The sequence below is a fragment of the Chiroxiphia lanceolata genome, chromosome 2, assembly GCF_009829145.1.
Source record: "Chiroxiphia lanceolata isolate bChiLan1 chromosome 2, bChiLan1.pri, whole genome shotgun sequence".
Classification (NCBI taxonomy): Eukaryota; Metazoa; Chordata; class Aves; order Passeriformes; family Pipridae; genus Chiroxiphia; species Chiroxiphia lanceolata.
The window spans coordinates 102,089,364-102,110,246 of NC_045638.1; the positions used below are offsets into that span (position 1 = coordinate 102,089,364).

Here is a 20,883-nt window from a genome sequence, read left to right on the forward strand (position 1 = left end):
TAGCTAATGGGGGATTGTTACAATATCTTGCAAAACTGGAAATGAATATCAGATATTTAGTGGGAGCTCATTATTAAATAATGAGGTTATAAACCTAGCATAAGCAGTTTTATAGTGGATTTTATGAAGCCCTAAAGGCCAAATCATTGTTAAATTTCATTGAAATTGTGGGAAGACTTCCAGACGGATAAAAAATTGAAACATCTTTTTCTGTCTAAAATGTAACATTAATTAAACAAGCCCTTCTGGGAACAGAAAAACAAAAGCCTAGATTAGCACAAACTATGTCTTTTGTCCCCTAAATCCTCACATCCTGGTACCCCAGCTCCTCCCTATATCCTCATCAGACAAAAGGAAGCAATTGCCTGATCATTTTGCCAGCCAACTGTTGCCTTAAACAAGGAAAAAAAGCTGAGTCTTGCATGAGTGGGGCATTCATTCTGGGTGTGTCCCTGCTATGCAGCTGCCAAGTTTTATGAAAACATTAGGAACTAATAAACCGAAATGTCTACTCTTTGAAATTGGGTTGAAATATGCCAATTCATTAAAAAGTTGTGGGGAAACCAGAGAAGGGGATGAGAGATTGATTGGTATTAAGAGTCAAACTCTGATGTGCATATAACCTGAAAAGTTTAAGGCATACATCTTAATGTTCATCAGATAAGTTGAGCAAACTTCTTCCTGGGTGCTAAGCTCCTTATAGTGGGGGAAGGGCCCTGTAATTGGTAACTGGTCAAAAATTAATGAACCAAAAGACACTGTCCCATTAAAAAACAATAAGAAAAACCAAAACCCAAACCCCCAAGACCCCCAAAGCTCACCGCCTTTTTGGTTTGGAGCTCTTTCTCTGTTGAGACACATCTCAGGTGCACATAAAGCTTGTCTTCATAGAAGTTACTAGCTGCATTTGCAAAATGGTTTTTCCGTACAAAAAGGTACTCTTAAATAACCTCTTAAATACTAAATAAATATTCTTCACAACTGTAACATTTCAACTGTTAGAATAAACAGTTTATATGTACATTCTCAACGTACATATAAACAAGTAATACAAACAGGTAATATAAAAAAGTGAAGAAAACTGTTACAATTTTGATTTCAGATAGTATTGCAAAGACTACAAATGATGGAGAAAGCTGAATGGGGCAAGCTGAAAAGCAACCGTGCCCTGAAAGTTGCTATCTGGTTTATTTTGTGCTATCTGCCTGTACTGGATGCACTATTTGCTGAGTACAATAGGTATTTTCCAAATATAGAGACCAGTATCAGCAGCAGTGACAAGTTCTTCCAGGCTTTTCTGTTGGCACAAAACTGTTTGAAGGCTACTTACTTTCTTCCTCTCTCTTCAAACCCTTGGTTATCTCGTCTTGGCAAGGGCTCAATCTCCCTGTGCCTGTGGCCGGCCCTGCCCTGGTACACTGTCTTCCTGGCAGAAGCCTGATTTCAGGGAGTGTTTATTTCACAGTCCAGTTTTCTGAAAAATAACTAAAACCAGCTGCAGGCTCAACTTTCTGAAGTGTCCTCAAGTCAGTAGTTGCTTTGAAACTATTTGTCTAAAATAAATTTTGTGAGTATTTCCGGATAATTTCAAGAGCACTGGTGTGTCAAGGGCTTTTTGCAGCACATTTTAGAGCTAAACTGGAAAAGCTCCCAGATGAGCTCAGGCAGTGTCCAAGGGTGTTGTCCAAGCACTGATAAAGCTTTTCTGGGGAACTTAGCACATTGATTTATTAATTGAAAAGAACACAGCAAGTTGACAATTTCTGTCAGTCAGGTTCCATGTTTGTGGACTAGAAGTTTGTTCATGATCTGTAATTAGCATGTTAATTGAGTTAGGTGATGCTACTTAATCAAATTCCGGTATGTTTAACCATCTGGTGATTGGTGGGGGGAAGAAAAGAGCATGCAATGAGCCTGATTTTATAGGAACAGTCCTTGAAGATTATGCAAGAAAGAATCACATAAATCCAAAAAATCAAGCTGAATTGGAGGTGAAGGTGCATGTGGAAATACGCAGAACAGGAAAATGGTGTAACAGAGGTAGTGACTCTGGGAATTCTTAGTCTGCTGGGCACCATAAAAGAAATTTAATGTTGGATGTAAGAGCACATGAGGTACCTTATACTCTCAGTATTTTCTGAAACAAATATAATTATTTCTGTAATGAAGAACAGAAGGGCCATTTCTGGAGCTGGAAACCATCTGGAGTAGTTTTAGCTACTATTTGGACCAGTTTTAATCTATCACTAAAGTAATTTGTGTAGTGTAATAACACATTTTCCTTAACATCTCTGAACTCTTTGAGATAAATTATGTGGGTAGAGAACACTAATGCTTTATTTTTTTTTTTAAATAATTTTTTTATACCATGGTGGGCTTATCTGGTCTATTATCTGAAAGCTGAGTTTGTAGTATTGATAATTCAGCCTAAACCTTATTTTAGCCAAGGACAAATACAGGAATTACAGATGACTCTTCACTTCCTTAGTAACATTTGATAGAAAGTGCTACTTTGGCTTAAGGGGAAAATAACAAGGCACAGTCTTGTGGATGAGTCTTGTGGCTAGAAGGAACCTGTAGGAACACCGAGTATGAAGAACATAAGACAGCAATGCAGCTAACAGCTGCTGGATGTATCTTTAGGATGACATAGAATGTGAAGCAGCAAAATTAGGATGATGAATCTAAAGCAGACAGAAGTGTCTGGAAAAGGGGGATTGAATTAAGCTGCAGAAGGTGCTCAGAATGAATCCAGCAACTGAAGAAATCATATTGTGTCTATGTTGCATAATCTTAAAACATTAATACCTATGAATCCAACCAAACCAACTTACTACCTTAGAAAGATTTTTCAAGCAGTTGTATAAATAAAAATTTCAATTATTAATGCACACTGGAAATAATCATAAAAATCTCGCTTTCAAAGATGAGAAAAAATCAGCATGTTTTAGAATAACTATGCAACTTGCAAGTTGGCAAAATGAACAGGGAACAGAGCATTCGAAATTGTTTGCCTGCCACTCATGTTTATCTGCTCATAATTTTCTGTTGTATCACCTGTGAATCACTTTCATTATTTCTGAGTAGGGAGCACTGCCAGCTCTCTGAGACACGTTGCTGAGTGCATCAAATGATACAGCCACAAGAAAGCCAGGAAGTCAGGAATGAATTCTTACCTTATTCATGTCAAACGTGTGAAATACTTGTTCGACATAGCTGTTAGCTTCCGGAGTAAGTCCGTGTAGGTCCAGGACATGTTTAAATTCATGTAGACAAAGTTGTCCAGATGGGCACTCCTTCATAAATTTTGTGTACCAGTGGTGAATTTCCATAGCATTAATGTCATCTGCTGATCCAGCAGCACCCATTGCATCAAACATACCAGGTAACTTTTTTCAGTATCTATTCATCCAAATGCTGATTCTTGCTTCCAAACAATGATCATTCAAACACCAACTCTGCCTTCGAGAGCTACTTTAAACCTCTTACAGATCGCTACCAGAATAGACTAAGTAAATATAGCACCCTAGCAAGATTACTGGCGGCCAGTTTTAGTGCCCCATGGTTTTATCAGCTGATTACAATCTTTGTGCACAGTCAGTCTGCAGAGCCTCAGATGAACTGATTATACCATTGCATTATATCTTGCACTGGCACCTGTGGTGCTAAAATAATTTAAACTGGATGGGTATTGAAAGGGCAACATGCAGGAATATTCAGAGTAGTTTCTAAACCTTAATTTTAGCAATTCACAAAGTTTTAACTAAAACTTCAACCCCATTTTAATACTCGGATACGATTTGTGCAGCTGCCTTGTGGTAAATGACTTTTCATTTTTATTACTTCTGTATGTACCCTGATCCAAATCTTACCTTAAAAATCAAAACTGCAACACAATTTGACTTGGATAACTTGAAAAAACTGAAAGTAGCTGTACACTAAGCACGAAAAACTTGCCATTGTCTTTAGACAGCAGCTCTACAAACATCTCAGTCTTCTGTAAGCTAATATCCTAAAAATTGCTCCCCCACTGCCACTGCTCATTCAATCCCATTCTTTCCCTTCCCTTAGGCCAGAATGAATGTTTGTGGTTGCATTTGGGAAAAAGTATAAGAACAGATCCAGGCAAAAGCTTGAATTGAATAAGCTTTGAATACTTTTGAATACTAATAAATATAGGCTGAATACTAAAAAATATAGTTCGCTTTAGACAACATTATTTACAGTTTTGCATTGCCTAGTCTCACAAAACTTTGGGTTCTACAAGAGAAAAGATAAAACAAGGGTGGAAAAGGGTGGCCAGCAGTAGAAGGGGTGCTGGACTACTGCTTCTGCTGATTCAAATTGTTTGTGGAAACTTGTAGTGCCATAACATCTGTGCTGTATACATAGCACTGTACAGTTTTACAGCTTTAAGCCTTACAGTGCACACTGTGGCATGCACTAGTTGTGGTAGAATGCTAAAATACAACTGCTACACTTCAGCCCACTGCAAAGGTGCTGTCTCACCAGCAGCACTCCCGTGGTGCATCACAAGAGGACAGAGAGCACCACCTGAGCAGCATTTCTCTGCACAGTCTGGCTGCCCTGGGGTGCTGTGCAGCTGCACGAGACGAATTTTCCTCTGTGCCGAGGTTCATACTGGTTCAGTTGCAAAGGCCGCGTCAACGGTCGCGAGAGACAAATTTGAGATTAAAACTGCAAAGGAACTGAACACTGCTGTTGGACATGTCACGAGACCTGTTTTTTGGGTGCCAAAGGGATGAGTGGTGGTGCATCTGTGGGGTGTGAGCAGTGAGGGTGGCATAGCCAGACGGGCAAGATGCTCATGCTGCATGAAGTTTAGGGCAGGCTCTATGCTGTGGCACACAGGTTCACGTGGACATTTTGAAGTCAGTTGAATTCTTTAGGCAAACAAAGAGCTGTGACATGCTAATTACGTAAGATAAGAATTGCAAGGTATTCTCAGAAATGGGTACAAGCCTTCACTGCAAAAGGACAACAAGCTGGACTGTCACTGGAACAGACTTTCAAAACATATTTGTAACCACACTGCATAAACTAGAGTGTGCAGCCCAGTCAGGGCAATGCTGCTGAGGAGGGAGAGAAGGGGGAAAGAAGCACACTGGAGGACTTCAACAGTGACATTTACCAAAACTATCATTAAAAGGTGATTTTTTTCTAATCTCTAGTTTTTCCTTGCACCGCTTTCAACAGATTCCCCAGAGCAACAATAGCTGCCCACTAATGTGCTGTCAGTTATAAGATCAAGACCTTCAATACCGAGAAGCAGCAGGGATTTTCTATATGATATACTGATTAAACCAGAATAAATGTGAAACATGTGAAGTGGTATTTGTAAACACTCCACTTCAAAATATCACTCATAGGCAAAGAATGCTGTATTTGTAATAATCAAGAATGGCAAGGAAAATAAAGGTAGCTTGAAGTGTCAATCTTCAGCCTTTTATTGTTCATCAAATCTAAATTTTCAGCAGCTAGGAACTGGAAATGCCGACATAGAATTTTCCGGTGTATATTAGCCAAATTGCTTGTTCAATGAGAAGAGGGAGTTTTAAAAAACTCTGTTGTTACTCAAACCTCCTTTCCCTGATCCCCTGAAATAATAGCAGTATTCAAAAGAAAAAAATCAAAGGTTTGAACATAAGTTTCAGGAGCCATAGATGATTTTTTTTTTTTTTTTGGTAAATACAGGGGTCTGCAATAATTTTTTGTATGTTTCAATTTTCAAACATTCTTCTGAAAAAAGCAACAGCATAAATGCAAGTATCAAAAACTATACCATCTCAGTCCCACCTCATTCCTTTAAAACATGCATATTTCTTTTATATGGTATGGAAGACTCTCCTAACTCTGCTGTGATTGTTCTTCTGGAAGACAAGGTTAAAATGTCAGAAAAATCTACATTTACTGAAATAATTCTTCAAGATAATCATCAAGCTATTGTAAATTACCTATTTGATGAATCTGAAAAAACCCCCTTAAATTTTACACTGAAGCATTTGACAAAATAAGCATGTGAACAAGCATGAGATGCTTATCAGCAAAGGTTGTAATTAAAAAAGAAGTAAGAGAAAACAGCCAGAATATTTAAAGAAGCAGTGCAACAACCCAGAATAAAATGGAAACATGGAAGTTCAAATTAAGTGCAAGTAGGAGAAGAAACTGCTTCTAAAGGAATTTCTGTTGGCCACGTTCCTATTAGAATAGCTTTACTGAGGGATTATAGTGATGAAGTTCACACAGATTAGAAGGGCTATGCTGGCAACACTGTTCTTTTTAGCCATTTAAAATCCTCACTTTCACTCAGGAAAAGTTACTTCTCTATTTAGAGCACAGTTTTCTCAGATTTATTGCATCTCCACATCCAGGTTAGTTGGGCATTACATTTCTTCATGTGTATTACCCTCCAAGGAAAGTCTAGAAGTAAAATGAGGGAGAACGCAGAAGTAGAGAAGAACTTGCATTGTAGGTCTGTAGGCAATGTGATACAAAGCGGAGAAAAGGTAACTGGAAGAAGCAAAGAAACTGGTAGCAGAGAGACTGGCAGGACTTTGAGAATGTAAGGCGCTTCAAGAAAGGATAAAAAAATTTTATATTAAATTCTGCCATAAACATGAGGCATGGAAAGAAGCTAAAATTATACATCAGAGTAAAAACCAGAATTTAATTCTATAGACTTTAATCCAACATCAACACTTGCAAACAGAAACCTATTGCCTGAGTAGTGTCTGTATCAAAGATACACTATGTGCTTATTTTCCACTGAATATGATTGGATAAACCCATCCAGGTCATGTGGAATCTCTCAGCACTGTACCAGATCTTCATATGTAATATTTAGACATACTTGCACCTTCATATGTAATAGTGGGGACTCAAGGTTATTGACACCTGTTGTGAAGCAAAAACCCTTGAGGGTCTGATAAAATGTATCTAGGAAGTTTCAAGTTTTCTACGGATGATGCCATAAGATATAGGGGAAAGTTTAATGAAGCATTTGAAACACAAAACTGCAGACAATGAGAACAATAATATCAGGATAGAGAAATCCACATCTATTTTAGAGAGAAGATTCAAGGGACTAAACTCTGTACCCCACTTTTCCCCATAGCTAAATTCTCCCTAAGTCTCTCTCAGTGTTGCGTGTTAGCAGTATCAGCCTCTACAAGCCACAGGAATAAGATGTTTGGACTTATGGATGTAGGAAGACAGCACCGTTTAGAATTTTTATTTGATCCCTTTACTACAGTGACAGCCTTAACTATAGCTGTAAAAATCACAGAGGACTGAACTGAAAAGTCTTACTTTCCTTTAACCTCAAGACAGTCTTTTTGGAATTCTGTGAAATATTCCTGCAAAATAGTTTGAGAAAGAATCAGATTTCTTTAAGAAAAAAGTGTCTGTAATTATAATGTGGGACTGATTAGCACAAGGTGGTGTGGAGGCTAAAAGTAAATACGGGTTTAAAAAAATAGATAATTTCATGGAGGAAAAGTCCATTTGTGGAACTTATTTCCAGGCCATAGGTTGCTGGAAGCAAAGTGTGACTAAGGAATGTCTGTTCCCTAGGCATGTACTTCTGGCTATTGCCAGAGACAAGACAGTGGACCTGAAGTATCTTTGACCTGTCTAGTGAAGTGTGGCTATTTTTATACACCAGACATGACCCAGAGAGTGTTTAACGGGCTTATCTTTATTCAGCTGGTAGTCAGACTGACTGAAGATAAGTCATTTTGGAAAAAAAGTTGGTGTTCTGAGGGTCCTGTCTTAGATGGATGTCTGGGTACAATGCAGACAAACCCACTTTATTTATAAGTTGCATAATTATCATAAAAGCGTTGATGGTAAATTATATTTTCTGTACAGTTTCTATTTGCATCTTCCCATAATTTTTTTTTTTTTGCACAGGCTTAATGTTTCTTTATTAGGACACTTTTCTTTTTAATTTACTTATAAGTTTCTCAGTGTGCTTGTATGTGAAAATATGCAACTCTGAATACCCAGTAAGAAACCTGTAAATTAGTGCCTTGCTATTGTGCTAGGTCAAATACCTCTTTTCTTAAGTGACAAAACAATACATATGCAGAAATCTACTACCAAAGTCATGGAGCATACAGGGACAAAAGAGTGGTTCTCAAACTTTATTAGATGCCTTTTAAAATTAGTTTTGTAAGTGGTTTCTAAATTGTCGTTAAGGTTACTTAAGTAATATTCTAATGCTACTAAAGCCCTTTCTAAAGTATTAAGGTGACACCGTTAATCCATAATCTTTCTGGAACTCTTACACAACACACACTGTTCTATCTTAAAAAAAAAAAGGCAACCATCCCCTTTCCCCTACCCTATGTGGGAAAGAGAGATAGGATAAATAAAACTTATATCCTTCAGAGGGATACTAAATATCATAAAGTTCACCAAAAGGAATTAATGAAACAATTTCAAAATTAATATCTGTAAAGTGGTTATACAAACAATTTGAAGAACATACATAACGTGCTTAGTAGTATTAGCCTTGAAAAGAAATCATAATTTGATTTGATAGCAGTAATTACATGTAATCTGCCAGTCCCTTCCTGGGGTAGAGCCTGGAATTACCTGAGCAGCAAGACCAGCGCAAAGTGAACAAGCAGAGGAATTCATGGTGCACCAGGCATCATCTTCCCTCTGAGCACATGGGCACAGAAGGACTCAGTGGTAAACAGGAGCATGTTCAACTCCAGTGCACCAGGGGATGTCTCCCCACAAATAATCCATAGATAGATATCTCTGCTGTCTGTACGTATCTGTGCTTGTCGATGGACATGCTCCTTACTCTGGAAGCCCAGGACCAGCCACATTTTTCTTATTTTGTCCAATAACAAGAAATATTTGAAAATCAAATGTAGTTTACCCTATGAAGGCACTGCAGTATTTCTGCCATCTTTCCCTTCAGGCTGCTAAGTTTTCCTTGAAAAGCTATGTTTGCAGCTCATAGTTTTGCTGCAGTTCGTAAGCACAGTCTGCTTTGTAGATATGATGACAGATAGAATTTTTCTCTTTCATTTTTAAACAGTATGAAATAGTCTTTATAATCTAAACAGACTGTTTTGTTTTATATCATAGATAAAGGCAACCCTGAACTTCCTTTAAAATGTATTTCTGCTAGGAACTCCTATAAATATTCATCAGCGTGTAGAGAATTACTAACTAGTTAACTCACCGTGGTTAATAACCCATAACAGAGGACATGCAAACAGTGGCCTGTAAGGTTCATGTATGGTCAACAGCAACTAGCGCAGAATGGACTCGTGATTACAGTAACTTTGTAGCACATCCAAAGCCTGAACCTCTGACCAGCCACAATGCCAGTTTTTTACATTAGTAAGTTCAGGCTGAAAAAACTTGTGACTTTTGCCACTCCTGCTTTACTGCCAGAAGAACCCTGGGTAGTTGAGAACAAGGTCTGTTAATAGGATAAGATGAAGGAAACAAAAAGGAAAACAACATCTTTTTTATCTTACCATCAGCATTTGGTATTACATCCTGAGAGGCAATACAGAAAAATAAAACCAGCATGGAATTTAATTTAAATGAAAGATGCGTGAAGACCTTTTGACCTTTCATAGTTTAACTTATTCCTCAAGAGGAAATTCATCATCACTGTGCTAAGCAGCACTGACTGTGCTCAAAAGTTGTTTCATGCCACCACAGCAATCTCAAGATAGTTCCTGGCTGCTGTAATTCTTGAGAAACTTTATGAAAAAATACCAGCAGGAACAACATTTATTCAAATGTTTTTTAACAAGTATTCCTCTGTGTTTTAGTTTGAAAACCCGACAAAACTACACATTACAAAATTTACACTCTTTGAATGTAGCTACAGAGAAGCTACACTCTTTGAGTAGGAAGGCACAACTTCAGTGCATTTAAAAGAGGAAAGTAATGCTTAATCAGCACATGCAATTAAAATAAAGGCACAGGATATCTGTTCGAGTTTGGAAAGTAAAGATCATTGCTTCCAGACAATTTTGCTGATGTATTATAGATTTCTTTTTTGCATTTTTAAGGTATTTTCATCATTACATAACAGATCATAATATCAGCATTCACTGTTAAGAGTAAACCACTTGTACTCTAAGCTCTGAAAAATTTGACTTAGACTTACAATCAAAATTTGAAAAGAAACCAAGAGGAAAAAAAGTGATTGATGTTCCAAAGCTGTCTGAAGGTTTAATTTCATGAACAGAAATGTGCTCTTTAGCTTAAGAAGTGGGGGTTGCATATTACGTTTGTGAAACCAAGTAGGTTCCTCTCAGCCATTATACTTAGGTGAAAATAGGCACCTCAACTGAACTTCCAAATTTGTGAGCTGGCATTTTAATCTGTTCCAAACTTTCATTTTCTGAGAGAATACAATATTCACTGAATTGGTAGAAAATACTAGGAAGATATGGGATGATAGGAAAAAATTCTTATCCCCTAAATATCACATGTTCAGCACACAACAGCGAGCATAAGGATTTTACTCTCCCTTGCAAAGCACTTCACAGTGAAATATGTGAACTATTCTTGACAGCAAGAGCTGTTTGTATGAGCCTGGAAAACTGACCTCTAATAGATTAATTTTACTTCACTCATGGTTCTTAAAAATCACCATGTTGATGTGATTTGTCCAAGACACAAGATACACCTCCTAGAGAAATTCCTCTTAATCTGAAGATTTACTTAAAATTAAGCACCCTGCTTTTGCATTATTGAGTTTGAGAACAAATTTTCCAGCCTGTTATCAAAGAAATTAATGTATTCACCCCCCCCCAAAAAAAAAAATCACAAAAAACATTTAAGTGAACTAAATTCTTTCTTCAGTAACCTTTTGATAGTTTTGACTGCCAAAATATTTTGCAACAATAACTGAAAGGTTATCTGAATCAGGCTTAACCTTTTTGTCTGCTTCACATAACTTAAGGTTCTCCGAAATATTAAACATAGTTCCTTAATAAATTTAACAATATAAATCAAAGAATGCTTTTTTTTTTTTTGAAAAAGCATCCACAAGACATAATAACACCTATATAGTGGCACTTCATCTTGGAATAGAAATGAATTTTAAAGAAAATTTTTTACATGGGTGTAGCATGATTTTGACTTCAATTGTTCAGGAAGAATCTCTGTTCTTATTTGAAAGTAAAAATAATTAGTATTTACATTGACAAGGTATTGTGTGTGTATAAAAGGATTTAAGAGGAGAAACAACAGAACAAAAGCAAACAGAGAAAGGAAAGAACACTAATTAAACTCAGGAGGGTAGGAAAGCCCTAGCTGAGAAAACTAGTTCTTTACCATCAGTTGGTGAATGACGATGTTTTCATAGCTGATTTGTCCTCCTATGCCTTAAAGGTGTCATTGGAGTATTTAAAAATAATAAGTCTGCAATATCAGAGAAAAAGGCCAGGACAACTGATAAACCTGCCCTCTAGCACTATTACAAGTTTCATATCCTTTGATCTAAAATGAAACTCACCAGAAGAACCACAACAGGCTGTTTAACACTGTAGAACAATTCCTTGAAAAGTTTGAAAAACTGAAGTGTGTTGTTGAGAAAAACCTCTAAGAATGTGAATGTGCACCTTGGACAACCAGCTGCTGGCACCTCCCAGTAACACAAGCCCACCAGTAAACAGGTACAGGTAGAAGACTTTCCTGATGCTGCAAGACATCAGGACAAAACATAAAAAGATTCCTGAAAACAAATCTCTAAGTTTCTTGGGCCCTTGATGGGGAAGCTATTCAAACTTTGCATGAAAATATCTGATCTTTGCTTTTCACATTAAAGGTGTCTGAAAGCTTTTACTTCTAAATTGAATTAGCAATATGCGGAAGCTGGAGAAAAGCAGCTTATTAATGGGGGCAGAGTGAGCTGCAGCTTCTCTGAATGGTGCTGTAGTCCTGTCTTCTGAGTCTATTCTACATCTGCACAGTTGTAGAAACAGGCGGGAAGCAATTTGTCCACAGAGGCAAAACGTGGCAACTAAACACATGTAACATGGAGTGGTGAAAATAAATCTGAGTAGCTGTACTTACCCAGAGTGACTCCTAAAGCATAACAATTTCTGTTGTAAATGATTGTGGTGGGCTGTCTCTGGCCAGCTGCCAGGTGCCCACCCAGCCGCTCTTGCATTCTGCCTCCTCAGCAGGACAGGGGAGAAAATAAGATGAAAAAGCTCAAGGGTCGAGATAAAGAGAGGGAGACTGATTACCAATTACTGTCATGAGCAAAAGAGACTTGACACGGACAAAATTAATTTTGTTCATTCTCAAATAAAATGGAGTACTCTGCTGAGAAAAAAAGACAAAACAACACCTTTCCCACCCCGTCTCTTTTTTCCATGCCCAACTTCACTCCCTCGTTCCTGACTTCTCTGCTTCCTCCCCATGAGCAGTGTAGGAAATGGGGGCTGTGGTAAGTCCTTAGCACCTCTTCTCTGCCTCTCCTTTCTCTGCACTCTTTTCCAGTTCTCCAGGGTGGCTCTTTCCCATGGGCTACAGCTCTTCGGGATCAACTTGTTCCAGCGTGGGTATCCACAGGCCACAGCTCCTTCAGGGCATGTCCAACTGCCATAGTGTGGTCCTCTCCATGGGCTTCAGTGTGCATACCTCCTGTAGCACGATCTCCTCCAGAGGCTGCCAGGGAGTCTCTGCTTGGACACCTGGAGCATCTCCTCTTTCTCTGACTCCTCTCTCTGAAGAGCTGTTTTTAACATGCTTCCCCCCACTCCTCACTGGCTGTGCAGCATCCTGCCCTTTCTCACACAGGCTTTTCCTGAGGCACTGGCATTGTGGCTGCAGGGTTCAGCTGTGCCCCTGGGTGGGTCCAGTGGAGTGAACTGAAACCGGCTGTGCTTGGCATGGGGCAGTCCTTGCCACTCCCCACCAGCCCTGCAGCCCTCCATCAGCACCCTGTACATTGCTTCAACCAAAATTTCAGTGCAGCTGAGGATGGGGACAAAAGCAAACACTGTCTGCACTGAAAAACAGGAGAAGCCAATCACTTCCCTTACAAAACTCATTGGAAAAATTTTGTCTATGCATGGCTTGCCACAGTCAGGATCACTGTCGTTTCCAATGAAACAGGAACTCTGCCTGCATCTGTATGTCAGAGAATGGGATACTCTCCTTATTTTTTTATTTTTTCCAAATTACACCACTCTGGATCTCTTATAGTTGAAGATACTCAAATTCTGAGTGAATACAGTCAGGCAGCTGTAGGTTCCCATACTGTGAACATAGATGTAAGACCCCTTAGGGGTGTGCAGGCAAGCTGTTCTCTTAATAGCTTATACTTGGAAAAAAAACTACAGCAGATGTCTAAGTTCAATGACAATAAAAGCAAATACACATCAGGGATGAAGATTTCTAAAGCGCCAAGGCCAGGAAAGATGTGCCCTAATCACTCAGACAGGGCATCTTCACTGACAACCACAGTGCAGCTTTTCCCTGATAGAGTGGAGGGAAACAAACCATGTGCAACAAATGAAACCAATGCTTTTAAATGGTCCAAGGCTTTAACTTCTTGTAACTTGGTCAGAGCTTTTATGGAGAAAGATTAAAATCATACACACAAAGCGTGCTTACAAGACTTGAGTGCGCACCATTCCATTAGAAGAACTAGCAGAAAATTTCCTTAATGGGCAGTTTCTAAATAAGTACACTTTTAAGTAGCTGAAAACTTCTCAATTTTATGATAATTCATTCAGGTTTTTTTTTAACCAGCTGTATAAAATGGCATCTGGCAGCCATAGTGTATAATTTGCTGTGACTAAAATTAAGGAACTGGACTGCAGGCCAGCTCTTTGTTGTCTTCACTATGTGTCTGTGATATCAATGTGTCTTCCACACAGTGCCAGCAGAAGAACAGAAAGCTTTTTTATTTTAATTTTACATCTGTGATGGAAAGAGTTTTTTAAAAAAAACACTTCCTTTATTTCAGATAAGAAGCGGGAGCACAGAAAGAGATTTGTCTTGGAGCTGCAGTGAAACCATGGTAGGGCCAGAAGTAGTGTGTGCAGATCTGACACCTGACTTAGTCACTTGGCATCTTGTGGATGTGATTCCCTCCCACTTCTCTGCCTCCATCCTTGGAAGGGGTGATGAAGAGCTACCTCCTACTGTGGGGATGTTACAGCTTCCACTAAACAATTTACAGTGTATTTACTCATATCACTGCATACACAGTGCTTGTGAGTTCAGCAAGGAAGGGAAGGGTTGCAAAGGAGAAAAGGCATGAAGGAGGAACTTCTTTCAGACAGAATATTCATGTTGCCTCATCTGCATTACCTAATAATCCTTCTCAATTATAAGAAGGATACCTTCTCTACTGTATGCCTTAAGATGGATGTAAAACTATCATGGATGTAATTTCAATAAATGAAGTGCAGCCACAATCACAGACAGAGGGCTAACACACCTGGAAACTTGTACTGAAAGCTTGTGTGAGACCCCACCTTATACATTCAGTTATTATGCCACTGCACTTAGAGAGTAATGAAAGGTGCTTCTTGCAAGCTTAATGTTACCTGCAAAAAGTCTCACTGGAAAGGCTGACACTGGTAGCATTTCAGATGCGTGTATTTCTGCCCTTAGGGCTGTCATCTCTTCCCAGAGAACAGCGTTGAAAGGCTGTGTTTTATGCATTTCTCCCTATTGGCAGGAAAGTCACTTTAGGGAGCCATTGGTATTTCTGGTAATTTTATTGAACATCTGCTCAGTTTCAGACACATAATAATGATAAGACTGCTATATCATGCTTAGAACACACATTTGAAGATACCGTTTGATGTATGAACTAAAAATCTGGCAGTTCAACTGCAGTGTGCTTGTGTTCTTTTACAAACTGTATCTACTGCATAAAAGAATAACAAAACAAACCAGAGCAGCTTTTTCTCTATCAGTCACTAAAATGTTTTTTAACGATTTCAACATTTTTTCTAATTTAGAGATTGTTTTTCTTATCTCAGAAAATGACTAAGAGTAATTATAGTAACAATCTTACTGAGGTAGCTGGATACAGCACCTATATTCACTGGAAATGTCACCACTTTGCGAATAAATACCTGCAAAACTTCTTCATATCCCCACCTTTTTTACTTCACAAGTTGATAATTGTTAAATAAGAAACCTGGTTTTGACGTTCTAATCTTAGTTCCTGCCTATATTTTTTCAATAGTTTAAGAAGAATATACTAAACTATACTTTATCCAGTGATTCAGTGTAAAAATCTCCTGGAGAGCAGAAACTTACTATGGGACCAGGTGGTCTTTAGACCTGACCTAGAGCTTCTTAGTTTTAATGATCAGTGTTAGCAGAGGTGTGGAATATGTCCCTCATTCTGTCATTTGCTTAGTATACTACTTCTTTTTGTTTCAGGAGATAATATTTGCAGGCTGAAAATATCCAAAACTCCTGCAGTAAAAAGTGAAAGAGAGTTGCAAAGAGAGTTTAATAGCACTGCTGCTGCAATGCATCCAGTTTAAATTCTAAGTGCAGTGTTTCAAAGTTATACTCTCAAATCCCAGTTCCTCCTCCAAATCTCGTAGAAACACAGCATCTGCCAAAAACTTATGTATTCAACTTACACAATTTCCTGACTGCTGACTTCAGCACTAAACCAAAGATTTCCTCCCTCATCCAAGGACAAACTACTTGCAGCTTCACTTTTAATTCAACTCACTGTCCATAAAAAGGAACAGTCTTTCAGCCCCTGAAAAACAGTCCTGAACACCCACAGGGGGCATGGCTATTACTGGCTTCAGAGATAGACATAAGAGGTGGTAAGAGATGAAAATCCTCATTTCACCCTGTTAAATCCACCATTACACTATGGTGATGTGACAGGAAAAGAGCCAAATACCTGCCACTTTCATCCTGCTGAAGTGCTGAAACCAGGATTAGAGTTATGTAATGTTGTAAAAGAGGAATTCAGCGTGCGAAGGGAGGAATCTCTCAGTTCCTTATTAAAATCACAGCTGAACAGCACTGTCCCTGTTGGAACAAACAACAGCCAAGTCCCCAAAACTGCAACTGTCACCCACGCATGGACTTAACAAAAGCACAGTCCAGGTGATCTCTATGCACCTGAGGATTTCTGCTTGCAGTAAAACTTCAGGGCACTGATTCCAGGCTGGTGAAAACTTGATCAGAGGTTTGCTATGTTCTGGACATTTTGAACAGCGCTCAAACTTTCTCTATATTTGTGCATAAGACTGAAACAAACTGAAATTGGATTCAAACTCACCAGCACACAAGATGAGCAGAGCAGGATTGCTTAAGTATTCGCATAGAAAAGCTTACCTTAAATGACATTTTCAGCTCTTCCACATGCACAGGGAAGATCCCAAATCCCATGAATGCTGTCACTACACCAGCTTCCCATATAATGGTACAGACTTCTTCAGTACACTAAGCAAGCAGAGAACAGAATAAACTTTAAGAAAGTTAGAGGTACCCTTCCTATTGCCTTCTTAGCAAATAACATGCTAAAGCTGACCACAGTAAGTGTCAAACTAAAACTTGAAATCATGGAGACCACACTGTCCTTTATTTTGAGTCAAGGCTGTGGAAGCAGGTGAAACCTCCACTGGGCTTAGGGCACTGGTCCCAGGGCTCTGGTTTTCTCCAACCCTGCAGCACAATTCTAAAGCTCACTTGGTCCTGAAAGCAGGGATTAAGGACGGGGTGGCTACCCCAGCCTCTTCAGCAGAAAAAGTGCATTTAGAAGTGTAAGAGCAAAGTGAAAACAAAGGGCTGACAGAAAGGCTTGCTAGTAGGGTCCAGTAGGTTTGAGCCCTTCCAAATGATGGCAGTACTAATACTTCTCAGGAAGAGAAAGGGTTGGAAAAATTTGAAAGAAGTGGAGCGAAAGTAGCTCAGGTATCAAACATCTTCTTCTGCTTTGGGAACAAGAGTATATGTTTCTTGAAAAACATGGTCTCCTTGACAGCCTGGCTGTGTAAGGTAGGGTGTGATACACACAGTGTAAGCCAGGAAAATGTTGATTAAATCATCTGTTTTGCCCGCTGGAATCTAATAGCATCAGTCAGGGATGGACAGAAGGCATCCTTCAACATATTCTTTCATCCAACAGGAGACAGGTACATTTGTACTATGAAGACAAGTGAATTAGAGTTGTAAATTTTGTTAAAGAGCAAATAAGAAGTGGTTGGTGGAGTGAAACTTTAGAACTCAAAAACACAAAATCAAGCAATTAGCAGGTGAATATGTACTTTTGTACAAAGATAAGGAAAATGGGAAACAGACTAAAATTTTTAAGAAACACCTAGTGTTATGTATTTGGATTTTTTTTAATGTTGGATATTTTACACTAAAATATCTAGTATTTCAGTATTGACAAGACAATATTCTGACTCTTGTCATCTCCAGAAAAAATTAAATTACTTTGAGAAATCTGCTAAAAATAAGGGTTTATTTGGTGGGCTTCCTTTCACTGACTTTTAAGAGAAGCACATGAGAAAATTCAAAGCAAAAATTCCTGGGTTTGATACATATTGTAAAGTGCAGAAATTGATACTGGACACAGCAGGAGTTCAAGATGCCGCATAAAGATAAATGACTGAGGTACTGCTGGAAAATTATTTGTCCGGATACCACCCCCTTCTGATATAACATTATTTTAGTACCTGCATTAGTGTTACTGAAGTGCCTTTTGCATTTATCTTACCTCTGTGCAGGCACACTCTATGTGTCTTTACACACATTTATCCAACAAAGAACAAGACAGTTGGCTGGATGCTACATTGCATTTAACCACCCTGACAGGACTAGGGTCAGACATCCAACACCCCAGCCTAGAGAGTCTTATTATAGCAAATTTATGAGAGCAGATGTTGCTACAAGCCTTACAAGACTACATGTTGTGTTTGGCACACTGGAGTTAAGCAGCTACATTTTCTCACAGCTGCATAAAGTAGGAGTTATATTGTTCTAACTACATGCTAAAAATGTACCACTGAAGCTAAGCTAGCATGATTAAGGGATCTGAAACCTTGGACAAATCCTTGACTCTAATAATATGGGTGAACAGCAGGGTCTTAGAAAAACCCTTTCTGGTTTTTTTGGCAGTTTAGAGAATAGGTGTTTAATCACTGCTTTTAAAGTCTTCTTTTGGAAAATAATTGAGGCTGTGTTTTCATCAAAAATGTCAGATTTATTGTCTTAACACTATATTTATAAAATAAATTACCAGGAAATGAAGAACAACAAGAATAAACAAGAATTCTATAGATATCACTTACATGAAGAGGCATTTATTTTCAAAAAAATGTTACATGTAGAATTATTTTTAGTTTTTCAAAATTAGCTACACTTGGGATTTAAATCTTTAAAAGAATAAAATAATCATTTCAATGGGTATGGAAGAAAAAAATTCCATGCATCAGATTCAAGATCACACTCAAATCTAGGAAAAGCTTCATGCCATAGTAAATCTTCAGTCTCATCTTGAAGCAAAGTTTATAAAATGCCATTTACAATAAATTCAAGTTTTCTATGTGTTAATCTACCGAAGTTTTGTTTAAAAACATGGCTTTAGCCAACAAAAGGCAGGTGCTACTGGTTCATCAGGTGCAACTGCGTCCTAATTTATCTTTGCTTCTATTTTCATCAGAAACAGGTCCACTGATGTTATTGGGTTTAAAATGGCAGAGCTGAGGTGTAAATTTCCTTACAGAAATATTTACAGGTTATTTCCCATTTCAATCCAATAAATTTTCAGACACCAGCTCATCATTATTGTGAAACAGATTATGACACATTCTTTATCTTGAACCACAAATTTTTTTCATTTTTGCTGTTCCCATTCCCTCCTCCAACTCCTGGGGGACTGAGGTGGGTGAAGGTGTGAGCGAGGGGCTGGTGGGTACCCAATTGCTGGCCACAGTATAGAACAAAGACATATATATATATATAAGGTTACACAAAACATTTCACCAGAGTTGGTGAAAAAGATCAAGCTTTTTGTAAGTTCTTTAATTTGACTTAATGATCTTAAATATGTCCATCTGCTGATCATTAATAAATAACATCATAAGCAGACATAGAGATCTCTAAGAGAAGTGACTGGACTGATGTGAGTGGAAGAACCCTATTCACAGCCACTGTGAAAAGCTGACTGAAGCAGCTTAAACCTCCCACCCAACAGCTCAAGACAGCACCAGGTCAGCCTCTTCACTCATTCTGCCCTTTGACATGCAAACTCCAAAAGGAAGGAGAAGAAACAGGGCTGGTTTTGCAGGGAAAGGGCTCAGTGGGGTGCAGACTATCAGAGACAGAATCTGAATTCCCTGTTGAATCAGAGGTATAGATTCATACTAGCCTACAATTTCCTATCATTTATGTATAGCACATAACTGCTTCAACGTCCCTCTTTGATTGCCTCCTGAAAAGTGAGTGGATAATTCCACACTTGCTCTTCAATATCAGGTTTATTATACCAAGTTTTATCTTAAAGTATACTTTGAGAACTGTTATATATTTCAAAAGAACAGGGATTTGTAACAGAGCTAGTAGCAGGCCTTTATTATAGAGGTGATAGGAGTTACCATCTGAGAATAATAGAGGCTTTTTCACAGTGTAATTGGCATTGGTTATCTTCTATCCATGTGCACTCTTGCTTATCAGTACAGATACCCTGGAAAAATGGTTTTATGAAGTGTTTTTGAACAGTACTGTAACTTTCTTTGTGGTAAAAGAAAGTTGATTATCAGCTACAATGAAATCAGATCAGCCACAAAAGTTAATCATGGATCTATCTGTGGTATAGGAGTCATGGAAAGTAAAGAATTTTAGCTCACGAAAGGAGACAGGCAAGCTTCTAGCTTAAAGCAAAAAAACCCAACCCAAACCAATCAAAATCCCCAAAAAAAACCAACCCAAAAACCCCCAAAAAACAACATCAAAAAGCCAAACCCAACATCAAAAATCCCACCTCAAGTTCCACAGAATTAAAGAAGATGTAAGAAAAGAAAACAAAATGCTCCAAAAGAGCAGGGTGATGCTAGTGGATCAAAAGGATCCAGCAAGATGAAGAACACTAACAGCTCTTGTTCATCTCTTGTGGCCACGGTAGGTTCTTAATTCAGTTTAGACAAGCCTTGGCTATGTCATTTCCCTGAAGTGTGTTGATGTAGCTAATGCCAACAGGGCCAAAGAGATGATTAAAGGGATGAGGAAAGGAAGCGATGTCATGCTTTCTAAGGAAGGAAAGGATCAAGACAGATGGAACTTACTCCAGTTCTTAACAACACATTCCTACAAACAGAAAGCAATACTGAAGCTGTTATAGACACCATTCAGGCATGATGAAAAGTGTTAAAAGTAATGGACTATGTATCTGAACACATAAGAATGAGGTAAAGCAGGGTATAATGAGTATCAGGCACTTCAGCTAGTAATGAAACAGGAATAATATGTGTTCTGCAAACTATCCATCAAACCTATCCTGCATTATTCCACCCGACAGATTAAATGGTTGATCTCAGTGCATTTAAAATTGCCAGATATCCAAGAACTTAAGAAGACCCAGCCCAGTTTTTACGAAGAACCTGGGCCTAGTATTAGTGAATATTACTACCTACTTTTATTCTGACAAAATGCCAGAGTTTGCATGGCTTGAAACACAAAAATGAGAGAAAGACTGTGTCCAGAGAGCTAGGTAAGGAAAGGCAAATCATAGTGTAAGAGGTGTATATGTGTTTTAAACAAACTGAGACAGTGGCATAAGATCTAAAAGAAGCTCACATGGAAACAGAAAAGATAAGCATTGTGAGGGGTGGCACACCTGGAGAGAATTATGCAGTAATTTTTAAA

The 20,883-nt window shown here is 38.4% G+C and overlaps 1 protein-coding gene across 3 annotated transcripts in view; it reads right to left on the minus strand.

Annotated features, from left to right (window-relative positions):
• Positions 1 to 14,695, minus strand: part of GUCA1C (guanylate cyclase activator 1C) — a 47,000-nt gene extending 32,305 nt beyond the window's left edge. The window contains exons 1-3 of one of the 3 annotated variants that reach the window (XM_032680575.1): positions 14,577 to 14,695; positions 12,085 to 12,189; positions 3,177 to 3,346 (exon numbers count right to left, since the gene is read on the minus strand). In XM_032680575.1, the coding sequence (XP_032536466.1) occupies positions 3,177 to 3,346; positions 12,085 to 12,189; positions 14,577 to 14,694 (393 nt within the window). In that variant the 5' untranslated portion in view covers position 14,695. Of the gene's footprint in view, positions 1 to 3,176; positions 3,347 to 12,084; positions 12,190 to 12,657; positions 12,866 to 14,576 lie in introns of those variants that run through there. The other 2 variants (XM_032680577.1, XM_032680576.1) reach the window with 2 other exon arrangements.
• Positions 14,696 to 20,883: the final 6,188 nt, after the last annotated feature.